Genomic DNA, 20,597 nt, shown 5'->3' on the forward strand with positions numbered 1-20,597 from the left:
GTTTTTATTTCATATAAATAAAATAATTATTTAAAAATCTGTACTTGAGTGTAAATACTTTATATCCATCGTGATATTAAAAATTGTGTGTGTGCGGCAAGAGTCGAGGTTGGACTACTGGTCCTTTAGTCAATCTTAATAATTAGTGTGCGTGCTAGCTAGTTTTTGGGCTTAACCGTCCTTTAGTGGGTATAGTAAAAGGTAGTTGTGCTGGTGTCCGACAAGGAGCCACCCTTCAGTCTGCTACTTTTGACCTAGACCATGCTGACGGGTCTAAACTCTACTTCTTTAGTAGTTCACTAATTGGAGCGATTGGGGCTGATCAGTTTATCCAACGGGAAAACTCGAGAAGAACTTGAACGACGAACTCGTCGTCAATATATATATAAAAACATTAATAAATTTGTGTAAAACTTTTGGGTCTACATTGGGGCACTACCTACGTACAACAACTTCAATGCAAATCTATAGTGTTTAATTTTTAGAGGAAATTATTGAACTATTTTAAAAGTGACATTAACTCCTATTTCCTTCATTATAGTCTGATTAGTAATTCTTTGATTTATAAGTATAATATTTTGAGACGAAAAATTTAGCTGTTCAACTTATAATGGAATATAGTTCAAATAAACGTGCTGGAGTTATTTTCGTATTATACGTGATAAAAACCCTTTACAATGCCCAACTGTTGCGTGCATGTCATGAAGAACTTCTAATGGAAAACAAGATTTGAAAATTGTGTATAATAACAGTAAGCCTGTAGTTAGTTCATCTAGTTCAAAAAAATGGATAACGTATCGGCATCCAAATTATCGCCACTCTAAGATAACTCATCTTATAAGTTTTTTGTTGACGGATTCTATAAAAATTGCCGTGGTCTACGAAGTAAACTGAATAATTTTAATTGTAATGTATCTTCCTTAAATTGTTTATTTGTGGTTTTAACTAAAACCTGGTTAACTGACTCTATATTGAGTGGTGAACTTGGTCTTATTAATTATAATGCTTACAGGTATGATAGATGTAGTTTATCAAGTTTAAAAAAAATTTTCTCGATGACTTATCTTTACGTGCAAATAGTTTATATAAATGGCATCGTGGTTGCCATTTATAAAAACTTAATTTTTAATTTGATACACATGTTTGTACATCATACAATTAGTACATGGATATAATCCTTTCACTTAAATATATGTATTCAAATAACATACGAAAACAGTGATAACAATTACTAAATTTCCTTTTGAAAAATAATAATAAAATATTATATAAATAATATTTGGTATTTTACATTTAAAGTTCAATAAATTCAACAATTTTTTTTTTATTAATTGTTATTATCTGTATGACACCGTGACAAGACCGCCGCCGAATATGGATGACTGATAATGCTTTCTGTTCCGTTTCCGACGTTAGCTTTGAATAGTTGTTGCGTATATCTTTTCCTATTGTTGGACTTTCGTTTCTTTTTTTTTCCACCTCTCGTTAGAGACGTATACGTATGTATATATATATATATATTTTCGTGTGCCTATTGCGGTATTAAGTTTGCTACATATCGATAAATAAATAAATATATATATTGTGTGGTGCAAAGTGATTTAGTGGATTCGTGCCAACTGGACCTATTGGATTCGCGTTAATATATACAATAGAACTTAATAAGGGCAACATATTATTGTTGTCTTTGACGCGGCCACGGTGTTATCACCCGTTTGACACCCCGCGGTCATGTCAGCTCTTTCTCAGCCTCCGCTCCATTGTAAACCGGACCGTTATACACACACGTTATAGTCGTGGTGTAAAGTCCAATAAATGCCTAGCGTTGAATATCCGCTGCATTAATGCGTTAGTCAGTCATCTTCGTGATACCAAAAGCGATCCGTCGTCCGTCTATTTTGAACACCGGCCTATCTTTCGATTTCTCACCTCAAGTCGTCAACTTCTTTTAGTGAAAAGTTATTATAAATTGTTTCTCTGATACCTTTATTTTCTTGGTTTCTTGTTTTTTATTTTTATTGGATAAACTTGATAGATATGCGGAAATATTTAAAAAAACCTTCGGGGTAATGCCGTAATGTTAAAAACATTTTAGAAATTGTTTCTCTTTTGACCATTTTAAATTAATAGGATGTACCCACCAACGATGCTTATATTTTTCACTTTTTTCCGAGCTTGGTGGTTTTTATTTAAAGTGTACACCAAATAAACCGCTTCTTGCAAAATCAAGTCAAATTTTTTTAAATCATTCACTTAAAAAATAACAAATATGATGACTGACTAGTCAAATGAAAAAAGTTAGAAACGTCTCTGCAATGTTTTACTATATTTTTCCCACGCGTCGCAAACGCATCATTATAATAGCTTAATGTGTAAGCAAAGCAGCGTAACGTCTTAAACGCGCGTTTTAAAAACGCTCATTCAAAAACGGGTAGTGAGAAACCACTTTATGTACCATATACGGAAGGATTATTAACTTGATCAAGTATATTGTATGTATAGCGTTCATCATGACAGCAATAGTTCTGTTTTTTGATTACACGACGGGATATAACGTACGCGAGCCCATTGAGAGAGCGAAACATTAAATTTATCTATACCATAAGAAATAATAATAGATATAAAGGTTCACATTTTGTCACGTTACAGATTATATAAGTTTTTAACATTATTAAAATAATGACAACATATTTTGAAAATATAAGCTATGTTGTAATGAAAAATAATTTTTGCTAATAAAAATAAAAAAAAAACCCAGCACAGGGGGGTCGCGGCACAGTGGTGACCTGGCATAGTTGGATCAAGTATAATGATATCTGACAGTGATTAAAATCACTATCAAGAAAAAACGCTTCGATGCAAATCTTTAGATAGTATTTAATTTTAAAAAATTGGTGTATTATTCCAAAAGCTACATGATTTGCTAGTTCCTTATTAATATCCTGAATGTTTGATCTTGAATGAATTAAAGAGATTATTATAAAATATTATTTCTCATAAATAATTGTATTAATCCATATATTTTTCAAAAAGTTATAGCACTTAAAAGTAAAAAATGTAAATTATAAAATCGAGAATTTTCACACAAAAATAGTATTCGATACACATTTTCACCATGAAGACAAGTCTAGAGGTCAAATTTTTTTTTTCAAATTAAAGTATATTACATAAGCTTTAATTTAAGATATATATAAAAGTGTCAGGCCTTCCGGAACATTTTCAAAAGTTATGTTGAAAAAGTTAATTTTTTGTGAAAAAGTTGTTATTTTAAATCCCCCCCTGTGGGCAGGTTAAGAGTTAAATTTATAAAAAAAATATACTAANGGCAGGTTAAGGGTTAAATTTATAAAAAAAATATACTAAATGAAAGGTAATAATATTATGCATCTATATAAAAAATAATTATATTGATATATTCATTTTTGAATAAGTTATGGCACTTTTAAGTAAAAAAAATTGAAAAAATTTCTAAAATTAGCGATTTTTAAATTTGTAATTTTTTTGGAGGTTTCCCCCATTTATGGGGAACGAGGGAAATTTTTTCAATTTTTAAGGGTAATGTCTTTGACTAGATACGATTTCTGATCTTTTGACGTATCGTTGAAAGAAATCCGTTCGGTGAGAGCTGAGAAAAAGTGATAACAGACAAAAAAAAAAAAAAACACATCATAGTAAAACCAATACCTTCTCAGCTTCGCATCGAAGCTAAAACAAGAATGAACAAATATTTTTAAAATTTAATAATTCTACAAATTTTAGGTTAACGACAATATACCAACACTTAGTTTAATTTAATAAATATTAAATATAACCGCACTGCAAAAATTGTATTTTATGAAATTATATATCGCTAATAGCCCTGAGTTTTACGAAGCATGGCGAATGAATTTATATGTATTTATATACAGGGTGTTCAGTATATTATACACCTGCATTCATAAAAAAAAACAATATGGTGCCTGATAAAATCAAATCATAGGATCAAGTAAAACAGCTCTCGAAACGTGACCCATAATGGCGATTAAAAATTAATCTCTTTCTAACAGGTATAAACAGGTTAAAATATTATATGACACCACTTCAATATATGAAGTATCGCTTCCAATCGTGTAACAAAAAAATTTACTAAAACAGATGATGTAGTGATGTAAAAGTAAACTAATGTCATATAGATGCACTAGTATATAACTGAACTAATATAGCACTAATGAATTAATGATGTTTAGAAACAATGACGTAAAGGAAAACTATTATGAAAATTATGCTAAAACTCCGATCACGCTGTTCTAAAAAAAAAACATTTATACACTACTACTCCCTGAAATTAAATGAAAAATGTTATTTTGGTGTAAAACTCACAATTTTTCGTGTTATAATTTTATATTTATATTCATTAATTTAGCTTCGATGCGAATAACTAAAAATAGTTAAATTTTTAATTGATCGGAACAATAATTTGAAATTGAGAATTTATAATAAGAGGAAAATTGCTGAATAGATTTGAAATAAATAATTGTTTTTTAGCTTTGATGCGAAGCTGAGAAGGTATTGGTTTTACTAAGATGTGATTATTTTTTTTTTTTGTGCTGTTACCACTTTTTCTCAGCTCTCACCGAACCGATTTCTTTCAATGATACGTCAAAAGATCACAAATTGTATCTAGTCGAAGACATTACCCTCAAAAATTAACAAAATTTTCCTTGTTCCCCGTAAATGGGGAAAACCTCCAAAAAATTACAAATTTAAAAATCGCTAATTTTCGATATTTTTTCAATTTTTTTTACTTAAAATTGCCATAACTTTTTTAAAAATAACCAAATCAATATAATTTTTTTTATATAAATGTATGATATCATTACCTTTCATTTGGAATATTTTTTTTTATATGTGAACCTTTACTTGCCCACAGGGGGGATTAAAAATGACAACTTTTTTACAAAAAATTAACTTTTTCAACTTGACTTTTGAAAATGTTCCGGAATGTCTGACACTTTTATATATATTTTAAATTAAAGCTAATGTCATGCACTTTATTGTGCAAAAAAAAAATTTTGGACTTTATTTTGTCTTCAAGGTGAAAATGGCTACCGAATGCTATTATGTGTGAAAATTCTCGATTTTATTTTTAACATTTTTAACTTTATAATGCTATAATTTTTTAAAAGATGTATGGATCAATATAATTTTTTTATGAGAAATAATATTTTTTAATGATCTCTTTCATTTGACATACTATATCTTAATCAGGATATTAATAACGAACTAGCAGATCATGTTGCTTTTGGTATAATCCACCATTTTTTTAAAATTAAACACTATCTAAAAATTTACATCGAAGCATTTTTTTTTATAGTGTTTTTAATCACGGTTAGATATCATAATACTTGATCCAACTATGCCACGTCACCACTATGCCGCGACACCCCTGTGCTGGGTTCTTTTTTTTAATGTATAACCTACGCTGGTCTGCTCTGAAAATAGTAATGTGGTTTTTTACTGACCCAAACACTAAAGTCTGCGCACGTGATTATAGTAGTATAATTGTAGTATACTATGGTATATTATTTGTATTCAATCAATAAAAATAATTTTCAAAAATGGACATTTAGTATAATGGGTTAGAATTTTTTGGACATAATAGTTGGCAAAATTTTCAGTTCTTACTTGTCTAAAAATGTCTCAATATTTTAGAAGATTCCATATTATACTCAGTTAAAAAAACTATCCTGATATATTATTAGATTGATTTTTTATTGTAAAGTTTTAATAATGAAACGGTAAGTCGGACGCTTATTTATTTATATAAATGTGTTTGCTAAATTAATATCATTTATGACATATATTATATTCTAAATTTATTGACATAAATTCGAATACTTACAATCATATATGTAATTTTCTAAGCATACAATTGTTTTTGTGAATTTTCTTATTAAAATAATTGTATATAAAATATTTTATATTTTTGTTCGTTGGTTAATTTTTTCCACAGCATTAGAATATAGGGAATTAAATTGTAGTTCTCCAAGTAAATTTTAAATTATTTTAAACATAATGAAAAATATTCGCTAAAATTAGAAGAGAACAAATCAAATATTTTGAGACGTGATTTATGTAACACGTGCAGAACTAGGTTAACAATGTGGAGAACAGGCTTAAAGTAAATAAATATATATAATTTTGAAATTTTTTACATTATTTATGTACAAAACAATTAAAATCTTAAAAATTTTCATTCGCTTTAGACGATACTTATCATTTGATATACCAACAATTTGGCGACAGTCAATGTGTCACGAAGTTCATTGTTACTTCTGTTTAACTAAAATAAAGCAACATGGACGTCATAAAACTGTTGAATATGAACATGTAAACACCATGTCAAAATCAGTTCCACATTCACTCTCAGTTAAATATCCTGTTTGCCCCAAAAGAAGAAATAGAATTAGTGAATCACCCGAGAATTAGTAGAAATATTGAAGAGGAAAAAAGTTAACATTTATTGTGTACAGAAAACTAAGTGGAAAAGAGAAAAATCGAAGGAAACAGGTGAGGGTTATAAAATAATATACTCAGGGGAGTATAGTATAAAGAATGATGTAGGGATAATAATGGATGAGGAAATGAAAAGTAAAGTAGTAGAAGTAGCTAGGAAAAGTTAAAGTATTATAGTCGTGAAATTGATATTCGAGGGATAGTATTTCGGTGTCGATATTTAAAGGTGAAGATGACATACGTGAGTATGGAAATTATAGAGGCATAAAGCTCACTTGTGGCTAATTAACTAAGTAAAATTAAAACTATATTAAAAATATTATTAATTTAAAAAACTAAAAAAATAATGAAGCCATTATTTTGTGTGAGGCAACTAATAAAAAAGTTTAGGGAAAAAAAGAAAAAGCTTTGTATGGTATTTATAGATTTGGAAAAAGCGTATGATAGAGTATTGAGAGAGGTTCTAAAGTGGGCATTAATAAGAAAAGGCGTTCTGAAAAGGTACATTAATATAATTAAGTATATGTATGATGGCACTTTTACTAGGGTAAAAAGTGTGGGAGGAGTTACATAAGGTTTTCGATAATTTTAACGCTAGTTAGGTGAATAAGGAGACCAGTGACAATAGGCGAGGACGTGATTGAAGAGGTGGAAAGTTTTAAGTATTGAAGATTAGTTGTGCAAAAGAGCGGTGGTATTGACGAGGATGTAAGACTCAGTATTAAGTGCGGGTGATTGAAGTGGAGAGAAGCGTCTGGTGTCTTATGCGATAAAAGAATTCCAATGAGGCTGAAAGGTAAATTCTACAAGACTGTAGTGAGACCAGCTATGATGTTTGGTTCAGAGTGTTGGGTAGTTTGTAACGTGACAAAAGTATCTGGTTGTGTTTTTTTGTCTATTTGTATATATATATTTGTGTTGAGCCGAATGCGGACTGCGACGGCGTTTGTTGGTAAAATTATCATGATAAGGTGTTGTGATTTGCTTATGCACGTGCGAGATAGTCAGCTGTGTACTACTTCGGACCGGTTCATGGACGGCATTTGTGTGTACATTCACCCCGCTCCTTTCCTATCTTGAACGTCATTTGCACTGCTCACCGCATACATTGTCGCCATATGATTTCAATTGTTTTCAATAATTTCCGGCACTGGGTATTTAGTTATTTTTTTGACCCCTACTCTAAAGGCTAGCCGTGTTGTCGCCAACGGACCGCCGGGTCAAACGTCGGACGGATTGTCGGGGAATAGCCATAGTCGGAACTGGTCGCACTATTTCCCGTCCGTAGCGTAAGTTTTTTTTTCTTTTTTGTTGTGTGCGCTGCAACATTTTAATTTTATATATATTTTTTGTCGTGAGTGCCCGCTATTCTTTATATCATGTGATTTTTTTTTAATTGGCGTCGGTTGAGCCTGCCTCATTTTCTGTAGCCCTTCGGGGCTGGTAATGTATAAGTTTTGTTTTAATGTTTTTGAGCCAGATTATTTTTTTTTGTGCGCCGTGCCATAAGCACGTGTGGCGAAATTTTTTTATATTTTTTTTACAGTTTTTTTTTTGTTTAGGTGCCCTCAACATGGCAGGCGTGTTCCAATACCACCTGTCATGTTATATATTTTTTTATAGGTTTTATATTATATTTTATGGGTGATATGTATATATTATTGGTACAATGTGGTGACGTAGTGCATTTTATTCCGGGGTGTCCCAACGTCTTGCAAGCTAAGCCTAACTGCCAGAAACCAGTCGCTTACTTGGGACGTATACCCGCCGTGCTTAGCGGCAATGCTGCGATTAATAGCCGGCGGGTACCCGAAGACGTTCATCGTATTCTCTAATAATAAAAGTGTAGGTGTAACTAATTTTTTTATTAATATCTGTTTTTTTTTTCTCTCTTTCTTTGTCCCCTTTAATTTGTAGACGAGGTTTTTTGACCATTCGGTTTTTTGCCTCGTAGTAACTTAATTTTTTATGTTTTTTTTTTTGCTTAATAAAGTCCCCTTAATTTAACTTAACCATTATCTGTTTTTTCTTTTTTTTTGCGTGTTCCATCTTCAATGGACTCGTGTATTTTTTTTCTCCTTTCAAAAATCTACTCCCCTAGTTTATAAGGTACGGGCAACGGCCTTGTATAAGGTCATCCCTCATTAATATGGTTATGTGACAACTGTCACGAGGTTTTGGTGTACATTTACTATCAACGACTCAACGGACATCAACTTTAATGTTTATTAATTATATATTTTTTGTCTAATTGTTTTAATATAAAAAAGTTAATTTTTTTTTTTTTAAAAAAAATCCTACTGTGGTCCGACAATATACTGTCTCGCCCAGTAGGTTGGCGACCCTTTACTTATAATTTTGTAAAACGCCATGAAAGTTACAAATTTCTCGTTGCGGCCAATTAATTTGATTTTTATATATTTGTAACCTTTCAAGTTGATAAGAAAGTAGAGCAGACTCATCCATAATGAGTGGACTGACTAGAGAAGATAAGATAAGAAATGAGCATACAAGAGGGTGTATAGGTGTAGCGTCAATCATAGATAAGATAGGAGATGGTTTTGTCATCTTATGAGAAGAGAAGAATCGAAAGCCGTAAGAACAGTTGTAGAAATGAATGTTGAAGGAAGAAGAGGAATGTTAAAGGAAGGCCAAAACAGAGATGGAGAGATGTTATTGAATGCGATATATGGACAGCTGAAGGGAACGTAGAGGATGTGGGAAATCTTGTTAAGTGGAAGTTAAGGATAAGGATGGTCGACTCCAAGTAGTTGGGATTAAGGTGAGGAAAAAGAAGAAGACAAATAAAAGTTACATTTTACAGAAGTCGTCAGAAATATTATGCTCAATATTATATAAAAACAGTGGGGTCGCAGGACAGTATAGAAATGGCATAGTTGAGACAAACATAGATGATATCTGATAATGATTAAAATCACTATCATAAAAAACACGCTTCGGTGCAAATCTGTAGATAGTGTTTAATTTTAAGAAATTGGTAGATTATTTTAAAAGCAACAATAATTCTTATTCCCTGAATTTTATCCCGATTAGTTATTTGATTTATCATTATAATATATGAATAAATAATAATTATAATATTTAAATTTAGTATGAATTTGATATTCAATAATTTAATATTGTAATTTTTACGGAGATATTATAAAAATAATAAAGTAGTTGTATATTTCTTTACTTGTAACGCGTATAGAAATTTAAAGGGCTTGATGCAATACTTTTCAATATAAAATGTTTGTTATTTATAACAAAGTTGTACGTTTTATACACTGGACTACAAGGTTTGTTCATCCAATCAATCACTTATAATTATAAGACAGTATATTAAAATATTAGACATTATAAACACATATATATTTAGTTTGTTGTTGTACGTTTGGTAGTGAATGTTTATTTCTGTGAGGTATTAATTCGATTGAGGATTACAATCATTTTTTGAAAATTTGCAAATTATTATTTAATCGTCCTTATTATAAAATAATTTTTTTTGTCATCATTAAAATTATCCATTGTGCATTGATTATCAAACATAATCAACGGTGACTATGATAAGGATTCCCCAGCTGATCACTACAACCGGTCCCAGGTGCAAAACGAATATGCATATACTGTTGTCATCGTCGGATGACTACACTACCTCAGAATTTAATTGAACTCATAACAACAATACTCTTACGAATAAACGAGCATCTTCGCCAGTTAACTCGATTGACTCTGCTAAAATTTGTCGCACTTTAAGTTTAGATACAAAAGACTCAAATAATATTTTTTTTACTGAGGACACAAACTATAGTAATAATTATGATATTGAATTTTATATTAACCGTAAGTTATCGAACGAAGATATCTTAATTGCTATGACGAAAATTTGGATGCCAAATATATCATTCAAATTCCCACAAAAACTATATACAGTTCAAAATAAACCAAAATACTTAAAGTTCCAGTATTCATGGCTATTAAGATTCCCTTGGTTGGTATACTTGATAAAAGAAAATGGTGCATTTTGTTGAATCTGTGTAGCTTTTTCCAAATCGAATGAAAATAACGGACAAATCTTAGGTGCATTAGTAAAAAAAAAATATGATAATTGGAGAAATGCTATTGTTGATTTCAAAGAACATCCTAACAAGGGTTACCATAAAACGTGTGTGTTAAGTTCAGATAATTTCATGGATGTTGTAAAACATTCTGAGAAATCTATAACGTGTAAAATAGAAACTGGAAGAGCTGAACTAATTAGAAAAAATCGAAAAAGTATCTTTGTGTCCACGATATTTAGATGTTGAAAATATGATTATCAAGGAAGAATTTCTTCAGTTTGTGTCTACGACAGATACTACTGGAAAAGGTTTAGCCGATATTATTATACAAAGTTTACATTCATTTGGTGTAGATACAAAATACCTTAGAGGACAGGGTTACGATGGATGTGCTTCTATGTCTGGTCAATTTAACGGAGCTCAAGCTATTATTCACCAAAGTCACCCGCTTGCGACGTATGTTCATTGTGCTGCTCATGTTTTAAACCTTGCTATTTCTTATTCATGTTCTATACAAAAAATACGAAATTGTTTAGGAACAATATCTAAAGTTAGAGATTTCTTTATATACCCGAAGCGAAAAGATGTGTTGAAAAGTCAAATCGAAGAAAGCCAAGAATGTATTACAACAAAAAACATTAAAACGAGTATGTGCGACTAGATGGGTTGAACGTTTTCATGCTGTCAATGATTTTCTTGAGATTTTTGAGTACGTAATTGAATCGTTATTTATAATTTCGAAGTGGAGTGTTACTGAAACATCATCACAAGCAAGCAATCTACGAACATCAATACTGAAAGGAGATTTTATTATTTGTTTACTTATTGTGAATAAAGTATTTAGTTTTGTGTTGCCTCTTTCAAAACAACTTCAAAGAATAAATATTGAACTAGGTGAAGCTATGGATCTTGCGGAAGATACAATAAAAGAACTTCAAACTTTAAGATCGAATGCTGAGTCTGAATTTCATAAAATTTTTGAAAATGCATTGACTTTATCAAATAAACTAGATACAAATATTTCCATACCACGTATTATAGNAATAGATACAAATATTTTCATACCACGTATTATAGGAAGACAAACGAAAAGACTAAATTTTGAGACAAATTCACAAGAGTCATATTTTCGAGTTGCTTTTTTTATTCCTTTCTTAGATACATTTATAGATCAACTAAATTTAAGGTTTGTTAATCAAAAAATGTTGTTATTGGACTTCAAATATTAATTTCAACAGACGAAAATGAAGCTCACTTCTTACGTTTGGCGCAAATGTATATGTTTGACTTAAATGAATGCGAAAAATCTTTGTTACTGGCAGAGTTCAAATTATGGAAAACACGTTTAGAAAGTATTAAATCATCAAATACACCAAGAAATGCCATGAAAGCAATAGTTTTATGCAATAGCCAAATTTATCCAAATGTATTTAAACTCTTACAGATTTTTGCAACTTTACCAGTATCAACTGCATCTAATGAGAGGTCGTTTTCTAATTTGAAAAGAATAAAGACATACTTGCGAAACACGATGTCACAAGTAAATTAATATTGGTTAATTTATTATTTTATAATTATGATGTTTTAAGTTTTTTTTTTTTTAATACAGGGGCGGTTTAATGGTTTGGCTATGCTAGCCATTAACATAGAAGTTGGCATTGATACCAGTGAAGTAATTGATAATCTAAGTAAAAAGAAGAGACGCCTAGATCTTATATTATAAATTTAGTTTTTAAGTTCAAAAATTGTTAATTTTACTATAATCTTTAAAATATAAAAATATAAGAAATAAAGATCATGAAATATTAAAATAGATCTTAATATCGTTGTATCTTCACAACAATTTAAAAAGTAATTAAAAAAAAAAGTTGGTTATCACTTATCAGTATTAAGTAATATAACATATATATTCTATTATTAATCCTCTTTCTTAATTATAAAAAATATAAATATCACACATATAGCTAATTATTTTATTTCCTTCATCTCTTCATTCTTTTTATTATTATAATTAATATATTTCACTGTAGATGTTAAGAAAATATTATGCAACTATTTTGATAAGTTTATAAATATTTGATTAAGCATGCGTAGATTGGAATAAACATAATTTTAATTTTACTCTGTAATAATATGTGAAAATTTGCACAAATTATAATTATTATGACTTGTTACGTAAGTCGTCATCCATAAATTCTTTTAACATTATTTTTTCTATTGTAAATTAAGTTTTTAGTTACTTCTTCATACATAATAATCTAATTAAAAATTTGTTGTTTTTAATTTAATTTTTAGTTTTAATACCTGCTGTTGTAAGTATCTGTACTTTTAAGTATGCACTTGTAATTAAGATACTTTGATATCATAAAATTAATATCTTAATCATATTAAAAAACAAAAATTATTTAATCATGATTTTGCTATTGCCATGATTATATCATGAAAAAGAGTCACATATCAAATAAATGCACAGTTCTCAAAAAAACTTGAGTGAGTTTAATAAAATAAATTTTGCTTTTTAGTATTACCATTTTTATCCCATGTAAGTTAATTTAATTTGTTTTTAATTTAATTTCAGTTACAAATATGATGTCTATTGGTTTTGTATACATGATTCTAAGCATATAACATTAGTAAGCTTTAATTTCTTCTATCAAGTATAAGAATATTGTGAGATCAATATTAGAATGAATTGTTATATTGAAAGGACAGTATTGTAGTTAAATCTCTTGTATGTTAATTATTCTTATAGTAATACTTTTACTTTAAAAAATTAAATCTATTGATAATTGTTAAATTTTGAACTTAAAGTAAGGTAATGTATTAGAGTAATACATGTAGTTATTAGATTAATTATCCGATTAAATTCAATTAGAAGGAGTAGTAAGAAAAAAATTTGCTTAAAATTTTTAGGTAGGTGTAATTGTTGTTTTAAAAACAATGTGCAAATACTTAAAACAACTATAGTAAAATTATTATTTTTATACATATTATTTCTACACAGTTACATCAATGGCTTGTTTAAAGATTTGAGCTATCAGTCAACAAATAATTTCATTATTTTTTGCTTACAACTGAGAATTGTTTATTTATTACTACAGTAGAACCTTAATGAGGCATAATACATTCTGTTCCCTCGAATCTTATTTACTCAAAAAAAAAAGTATAGATAATACAAAGAAATTATTTAAAGTTTTATAATAAATTATTAATATAGTTATAAACTATCAATAAACAAATTGTTTTATATTATGTAATTTCATAAAATTAAAAAAAAAAAATGATTGTGAGATTGGCAAAATGCTATAATTTTTCAATAATAGATTGCAAAAAATAAATAAATCTAATAGTAATTGTTAATTTTTTTAATTAAAATAGGGCAATGTAATAAAATAATATATGTAGTTATTATAGTACTCTTTTTATGATGTAATATTAGAGGGAGTAGTAAGAAAATATCTTAAAATTTAAGGTATAAGTAATTGTTATTTTATATGTTACATTCAAGTATTACCAATTGGAATCAATCTGTTATATTTTTATAAATAAGTGTTGAATACAAACTCAAATTCTTAAATAATTTTAAGTCAAATTTTTCCTTTTAATAGTTCAAAAACCTTATTAAGTTAAAAAAATAATTTCTCTTGAGCTTTAACTTATCCAGGTTCCACTGTATTTTAAAATTGGCATCAGTGCCGTGCCAAGAAAAGGGCATAGGATGATATAAGGTTCATACACTTTGCAATATTTAATTGTTATAATTGACAGTTATTTAATATTAGAGGATTCTAACATTTATAAATTAAAATAAATAGATAATAAATAAATTTTTACTTATTCACTTTTCATTGTGTCAGTGCTAGGTTTTACAGTTTTTCTTGTGCTTGAAAGAAAGTAGTTTAGGTGGGATAAATTTCTTCCGATAAAAATTATTACATGATGAAGATATTATTATTTTTTTTTTAAAGGGAGTAATAATAGTTATTCAGAACAAAAACTCCATACTAGACCTAACCCCAAGACCTATACTAGTGGAGGCATGATTGCAATGCATTTTATGAGGAAACAAGGTTTTTTTTTGTGAAACTGGTTTTTTTTCATTAGGAATTGTTGAAATGTCTGTAGGAGGGTTATCTTAATACTTAATTTTCTATGGCATTACGCATATTCTACATGAATTCATGTATTACGCATATTCTGTCATGGAATAAAGTATAAAGTATAACTCTCATACAGGTGTTTCACAATTCCAAAGTGAAAAAAATTCTAAGTTGAGCAAAAGAAAAAAAGTTTTCTACAAAATAATGATAAAAAATAATTGAAACGGTCATATCAAAAACAACATAAGTAATAAAATTTAAATTTCCATGTATCAAAAAAAACTTAATAACTCTAGAACTCTAACTTGTTTTGCACTTACACCTATTTACTAATTTATTTTTAAGGTTTCTGATATTCATAATTCATAGTTTTAAATAGTCTAACTTTGACCAAATTCATTAAATTGAAATAAAATATTTTTGATGTGCATTGTTTTTGCAGTGAATAGAAATTTATAATATGAAATCTAAATCAAGAAATAAAATAAAATAATATATTTTTTTTTCCTAAAAATTTAACTTATCTTAACTTGGTTATAGGTAACAACTTTTTTCAAAATAAAAATTTTGTTGTTTTTGCTTAATAAACCATTGCACTTTTAATAAAACATTTAAAAAAAAGTATATATATTTCTCTTTAATAACAAAAACTTAACTTGACAAAATGTTATAATATAGAAACATTTTTGAATGAAGTCATTGACTTTTGNGAACTTTTAATAAAACATTTAAAAAAAACTTAACTTGACAAAATGTTATAATATAGAAACATTTTTGAATGAAGTCATTGACTTTTGTAGTAAATATGAATCTGAAAAATGAAATTTTTACCCAAAATACATAAGTATACATAATAATGTATAATTATCAAATTTGACAAAGTCATTACTGAAAAATCAGTAACAAATGTAGTTTTTGAAATGACTGATTCAATTGAAGAGCTGGTTTCAAAAACAACCAGCATTTTGTATAACATACAAATTCATGCAATTTTGAGCCTTAATCAGGGTTGGGTAATAAAATGTATATTTGATTTTATTTATACAATGCATAATACACACGTACTGGTGTTCAGTAAGTAAGGAAACAGGTCAATTGTTATAAACATAAGAACTATAGAAACCTGTTTCCTTACTTACAGAACATGTATACATGTAGATGTATAAAATGTATAATACTTTAAAAAAATTTTATTCTTTAATAGATCACACTGATTTTAAACCTTTTATTTAATAAACATCAGTTGATGATCTCATAAAATTAACAAAATATTAACTTTTTCATGTTTTTATATTTTGTATAATAAATTATGTGTTAGTCATTCTTGTGGAAATTTTTTGGGATTTCACCGATTATATTTTTATATTTATAAAGTGAAGAAAAAATTAATTAAATAAATACAATATTTTAATATTAAAAAAAAATCTATTTTTAATTATGAATCATTTGTCATGATATAAGTATTGTTTGTAAAAAAGTAGATGTGTAATATGTACATATAATACTTGTACTTTTGTGTATTATACTGACCCAACTCTGACCTTAATAGACAAACGAACAAAAGTGTCATTTTGTTGAGGCCCACAAAAAATATAGTATTTGATTTTTTGTTAATTATTTCTATGTACACAAATTTATTCATTTTAAATGTAAGTATAGTATGTTCATATTAATTATAAATTTTTTGTTCTAATAATAATGTATTTATCAGAATATAGACAAGATATAATAAAAATTAGTAATTACACCGACACACAAAAAAAAAAAAGTTGTCTGTACATTTGACCGGACCCACCTACAGACATATATTTTGACCCGCTGAATCCAAATTTGAAGTCTGTTTGGCCCGGTCACCCTTCAGATTTGAATAAAATGCAAAAAATCAAAAAAATAGGCAAAAAATTGCAAAAAACTGCAATCAAAGCGATGAAAAAAATGTTGTGGACTCTGATCAAGTATGATTTTTATGTATTTCAATTTACTGAAACTGAATCTGAACATTAATTAGTCCGTTGAATCGTCAACATTTGAAAAATAACAAAAAAACCCAAAAATTGCAATAAATCTTGAAAAATCGAAATTATCGAGATGAAAACAATTTTTTGGATTCAGATTGAGTATGATTTTTATGTATTTTATTCCACTGAATTTGAATCTGAAGTTTTCTTGTCCCATTAACATTTTAAAATAAAAAAAAATTTCAAAAAAATCAGGAAAATTGTAGTTATGAATATGAAAAAAAATTTATAAAACACGATTAAATACTTTTCTTGTATTTTTTCACGCATAAAATAGGAGTTTAGAATATGAAAATATAAAAAATTGTAATATTTATTAAAAAAAAAATGACTAGAATGAAGAGAACGATTTTCTCGANTTAAAAAAAAAATGACTAGAATGAAGAGAACGATTTTCTCGAATTTTAACCTCTTCATGCACGAGATTTTTTTTTCTTAAAAATAAAATATTTAAATTGCAAATCAGATTACTAATTACCTTATGATATTAAAAAAAAAAAAATAACAAACATCAACTTTTAGAAAAACTTCATAAATTATAAATCATAAAATTAAGTTCATAAAATATATATAATAAAACAAATTTTAAAAGATCAATATTGAATAAGAATTTTTTTTTAATATAGAATAAAATATGTTTGATAAAATTAAATAATATTAATATTTTTTTTTTTCAAATATTGCACGATGGTATCATATGATATCATATACTAAAACCTTATTTTTAGTAAGTCAAAATCAAAAAAAAATTTATTTTTTAGTTTTACTTATATCATAAAGTAATTAGCAATTATATTTTCATATTCTAAACTCCTATTTTATGCGTGAAAAAATACAAGAAAAGTATTTAATCGTGTTCTATAAATTTTTTTTCATATTTATAACTACAATTTTCCTGATTTTTTTGGTATTTTTAGATTTTTTTTAATTTTAAAACGTTAATGGGACAAGAAAACTTCAGATTAAAATTCAGTGGAATAAAATACATAAAAATCATACTCAATTTGAATCTAAAAAATTGTTTTCATCTCGATAATTTCGATTTTTCAAGATTTATTGCAATTTTTGGGTTTTTTTGTTATTTTTCAAATGTTGACGATTCAACGGACTAATTAATGTTCAGATTCAGTTTCAGTAAATTGAAATACATAAAAATCATACTTGATCAGAGTCCACAACATTTTTTTCATCGCTTTGATTGCAGTTTTTTGCATTTTATTCAAATCTGAAGGGTGACCGGGCCAAACGGACTTTAAATTTGGATTCAGCGGGTCAAAATACATGTCTGTAAGTGGGTCCAGTCAAAAGTACAGACAACTTTTTTTTTGTGTGTGCCGGTGTTATTACTAAATAATTAAAATACTAAAATATTGCAAAACATTTCTCTATACTAATATAATAACTTTATGGATTATTCAATTAAATTAAGATTACGATTGATCCAAAAATATTTATGTAATGTAATCATTGTAGGGAAGATCTAGAAAATTTTAATGTAAAAATATTAGTAACACAATGTATTATAAGCCATTTAAAATTAAATTTTTTACTTTATTAATAACTAATTTTGTAAATATTTCTGTATAGTTGATAAAATTCTCTTTAAAAGTGTAATTTTTAATTTTACCTTGTTATTTTTTTATTTTAATACAAAATAATATTGAAATTTAAATAATATTATATCTACTATTGACTGATTAAATATTAAGCTTATTTTTTTGTATATTGTACAGCATTAAAAAATTGAAAATTGTACCATTTTAAAAGCAATAACTGTGATTTGAATTTTTATGGTTTAATTTATCAAAATAAAATTTAATATGGTTTTGGTAATATAGTGAAATTCTAAAAATATTTAACATACTAAAAAATAAGTTTTGAATTTAAATCTATGATTTTATTTTAAGAACAATGATAAATGTCAAATTAATTCAAACATGAAATAACAACAATTAGATAATTGATTTACTCTTTATTTTGAAATTAGTACTCTTTTAAATCGTATAAATTGATTCTTATTGATATTGTGTAAGTAGTAAGTATAGTTATTAAAATAATTAATTAACTAACATACCAATGTACTACAATAAAAATAATGTACACATTGATAGCTATGAAACTTAACTGAGTTTTTATAGCCGATAGGAGGTTTTAATAAGATAAGTTACCTCTAACATCCCTAGGAAGGGTTAATTATTAATAATTTTTTGTTTTGAAAAAAGATTAAAAAGTTATTTAAAATTTAAGTTGTTATAAAAGTATAGAAACACTGAATATTCATTATTGCCAGTATTTATAAAAATACCCGCTCCTTATCTTTTTTTTATTAAGAGGTTTGGTTTTATCTGTTTGCGGGAAAAGGAAAAAAGGGAAGTTTTTATTCGCGCAAATTGAAAACTGCTCCTCTAAAATAACTAAAATACTACCATATACATATAGGTATAATTATAACCTAAAATTAACCTTCTAAATGTAATCGTGCTTAGACTTTTACATGAATTTATTAACAGTCCTTTGCATTACGAGTGTTGTGTGCTAACCGTCAGCAATAACATGTATGTTGGTTAAACTATACATTATATATATATGTATGTTAATTATTNAGCAATAACATGTATGTTGGTTAAACTATACATTATATATATATGTATGTTAATTATTCTTATAGTAATACTTTAACTTTAAAAAATTAAATCTATTGATAATTGTTAAATTTTGAACTTAAAGTAAGGTAATGTATTAGAGTAATACATGTAGTTATTAGATTAATTATTCACCGCTGTTGAAGACAATATTTAATAAATAAAAATAAATCATCTTCTTTCTTCTTAAGTTTCATTGAATTGATTAAGACATTTTTTTTTATAAACAATCAGATCACATTATAGTTAAAACTTTAAAAGTTGTTGTATATTATTAAATGATTTAATTAAATAAAAACATTTCTCAAATATTAATGTTTATTCAAAATTGAAGGTTATTTTTTCAACATAAACCATTTATGAACAGTTTTGAACTCTAAAAAGCAAAAGTGCTTTTATCAGTTATTGTAATAATATTTCTAACTTAGTTTTGAACATTATGTATCTCTTTCTAGACATTAAATTACGGTTAATGTTTAAGACTAGTTTTCCCGAGTTCTTTAAGAATGCATTATTACAAAAAAAAAAATAATACATTGTTTTGTTTTAAGATAATAAGTTACTCGCGAGCAGTCGTACAGTACACACCAGTGTTAACATAATTCGTATAATGTGCCCACAGCATTCTTATATTAGAACCGATTTTTCTCGAATTTTTACGTAAATAATCAGTATTCGAACACGCGTTGTGCGCGTAAAGTTATTACTTTAATAAATTACAAATTATAGTCTTAATCTAATATAAGTGCAATTCTCAATTAGTTTAATAATCTACAAAAAGACCGGCTCCAGGCACCGCGCGCTCGGTGACCTTTGGAACCTAAGATAAGATAGTGGCACCATGCCTAACAACCCGATAAGCAACAAACACGTTACTACAAATAACACACAGAACGGTTCTAACGATAACGATTCTCCTTTACATATTACTCTAACGAAAAATAATAACAATGAATCAGCCGAACCGGAATGGATAATCAAAACAGGTAAACGCCCTTCATCTCCAGGTATGTCACCGAAATCTAAAGGTAATAAAAATGAAAAAAGTAAATACACATTCTCCACTCCAAACCGTTATGACGTACTAAGCGAAGCCAATGAAATCGGTGACGATAATTCCCAAATGCATACCGATATTGTCCCTCAACCAGCTACACCACCTCCGATTTTCATCACCACACCGATAGATTACTTAAAATTCTGCGCCCAAATTAAAACAACAATTGGTAACGAAGAGTTTTTATGCAAAACCACTACCAAAAACCTCAAGTTATCATTAAG

The 20,597-nt window shown here is 27.5% G+C and overlaps 1 protein-coding gene and 1 long non-coding RNA gene across 3 annotated transcripts in view; both read left to right on the forward strand.

The window, feature by feature from the left end:
* Positions 1–12,394, forward strand: part of LOC126897348 (52 kDa repressor of the inhibitor of the protein kinase-like) — a 51,294-nt gene extending 38,900 nt beyond the window's left edge. For both annotated transcript variants that reach the window (XR_007702075.1, XM_050670882.1), the window contains exon 3: positions 12,166–12,394. Coding sequence is in view for 1 of the 2 variants with exons in the window: in XM_050670882.1 (XP_050526839.1) it covers positions 12,166–12,279 (114 nt within the window). In the remaining variant the exon portion in view is untranslated. The remainder of the gene's footprint in view (positions 1–12,165) is intronic.
* A 198-nt stretch (positions 12,395–12,592) lies between these two features.
* LOC126897352 (uncharacterized) lies at positions 12,593–13,920 on the forward strand. The gene is made up of 3 exons (XR_007702085.1): positions 12,593–12,731; positions 12,852–13,046; positions 13,135–13,920. It is a non-coding gene; the product is annotated as an uncharacterized LOC126897352 (long non-coding RNA).
* Positions 13,921–20,597: the final 6,677 nt, after the last annotated feature.

This window comes from Daktulosphaira vitifoliae, unplaced genomic scaffold, assembly GCF_025091365.1.
Source record: "Daktulosphaira vitifoliae isolate Bord-2020 unplaced genomic scaffold, ASM2509136v1 Scaffold_2, whole genome shotgun sequence".
NCBI classification, from domain to species: domain Eukaryota; kingdom Metazoa; phylum Arthropoda; class Insecta; order Hemiptera; family Phylloxeridae; genus Daktulosphaira; species Daktulosphaira vitifoliae.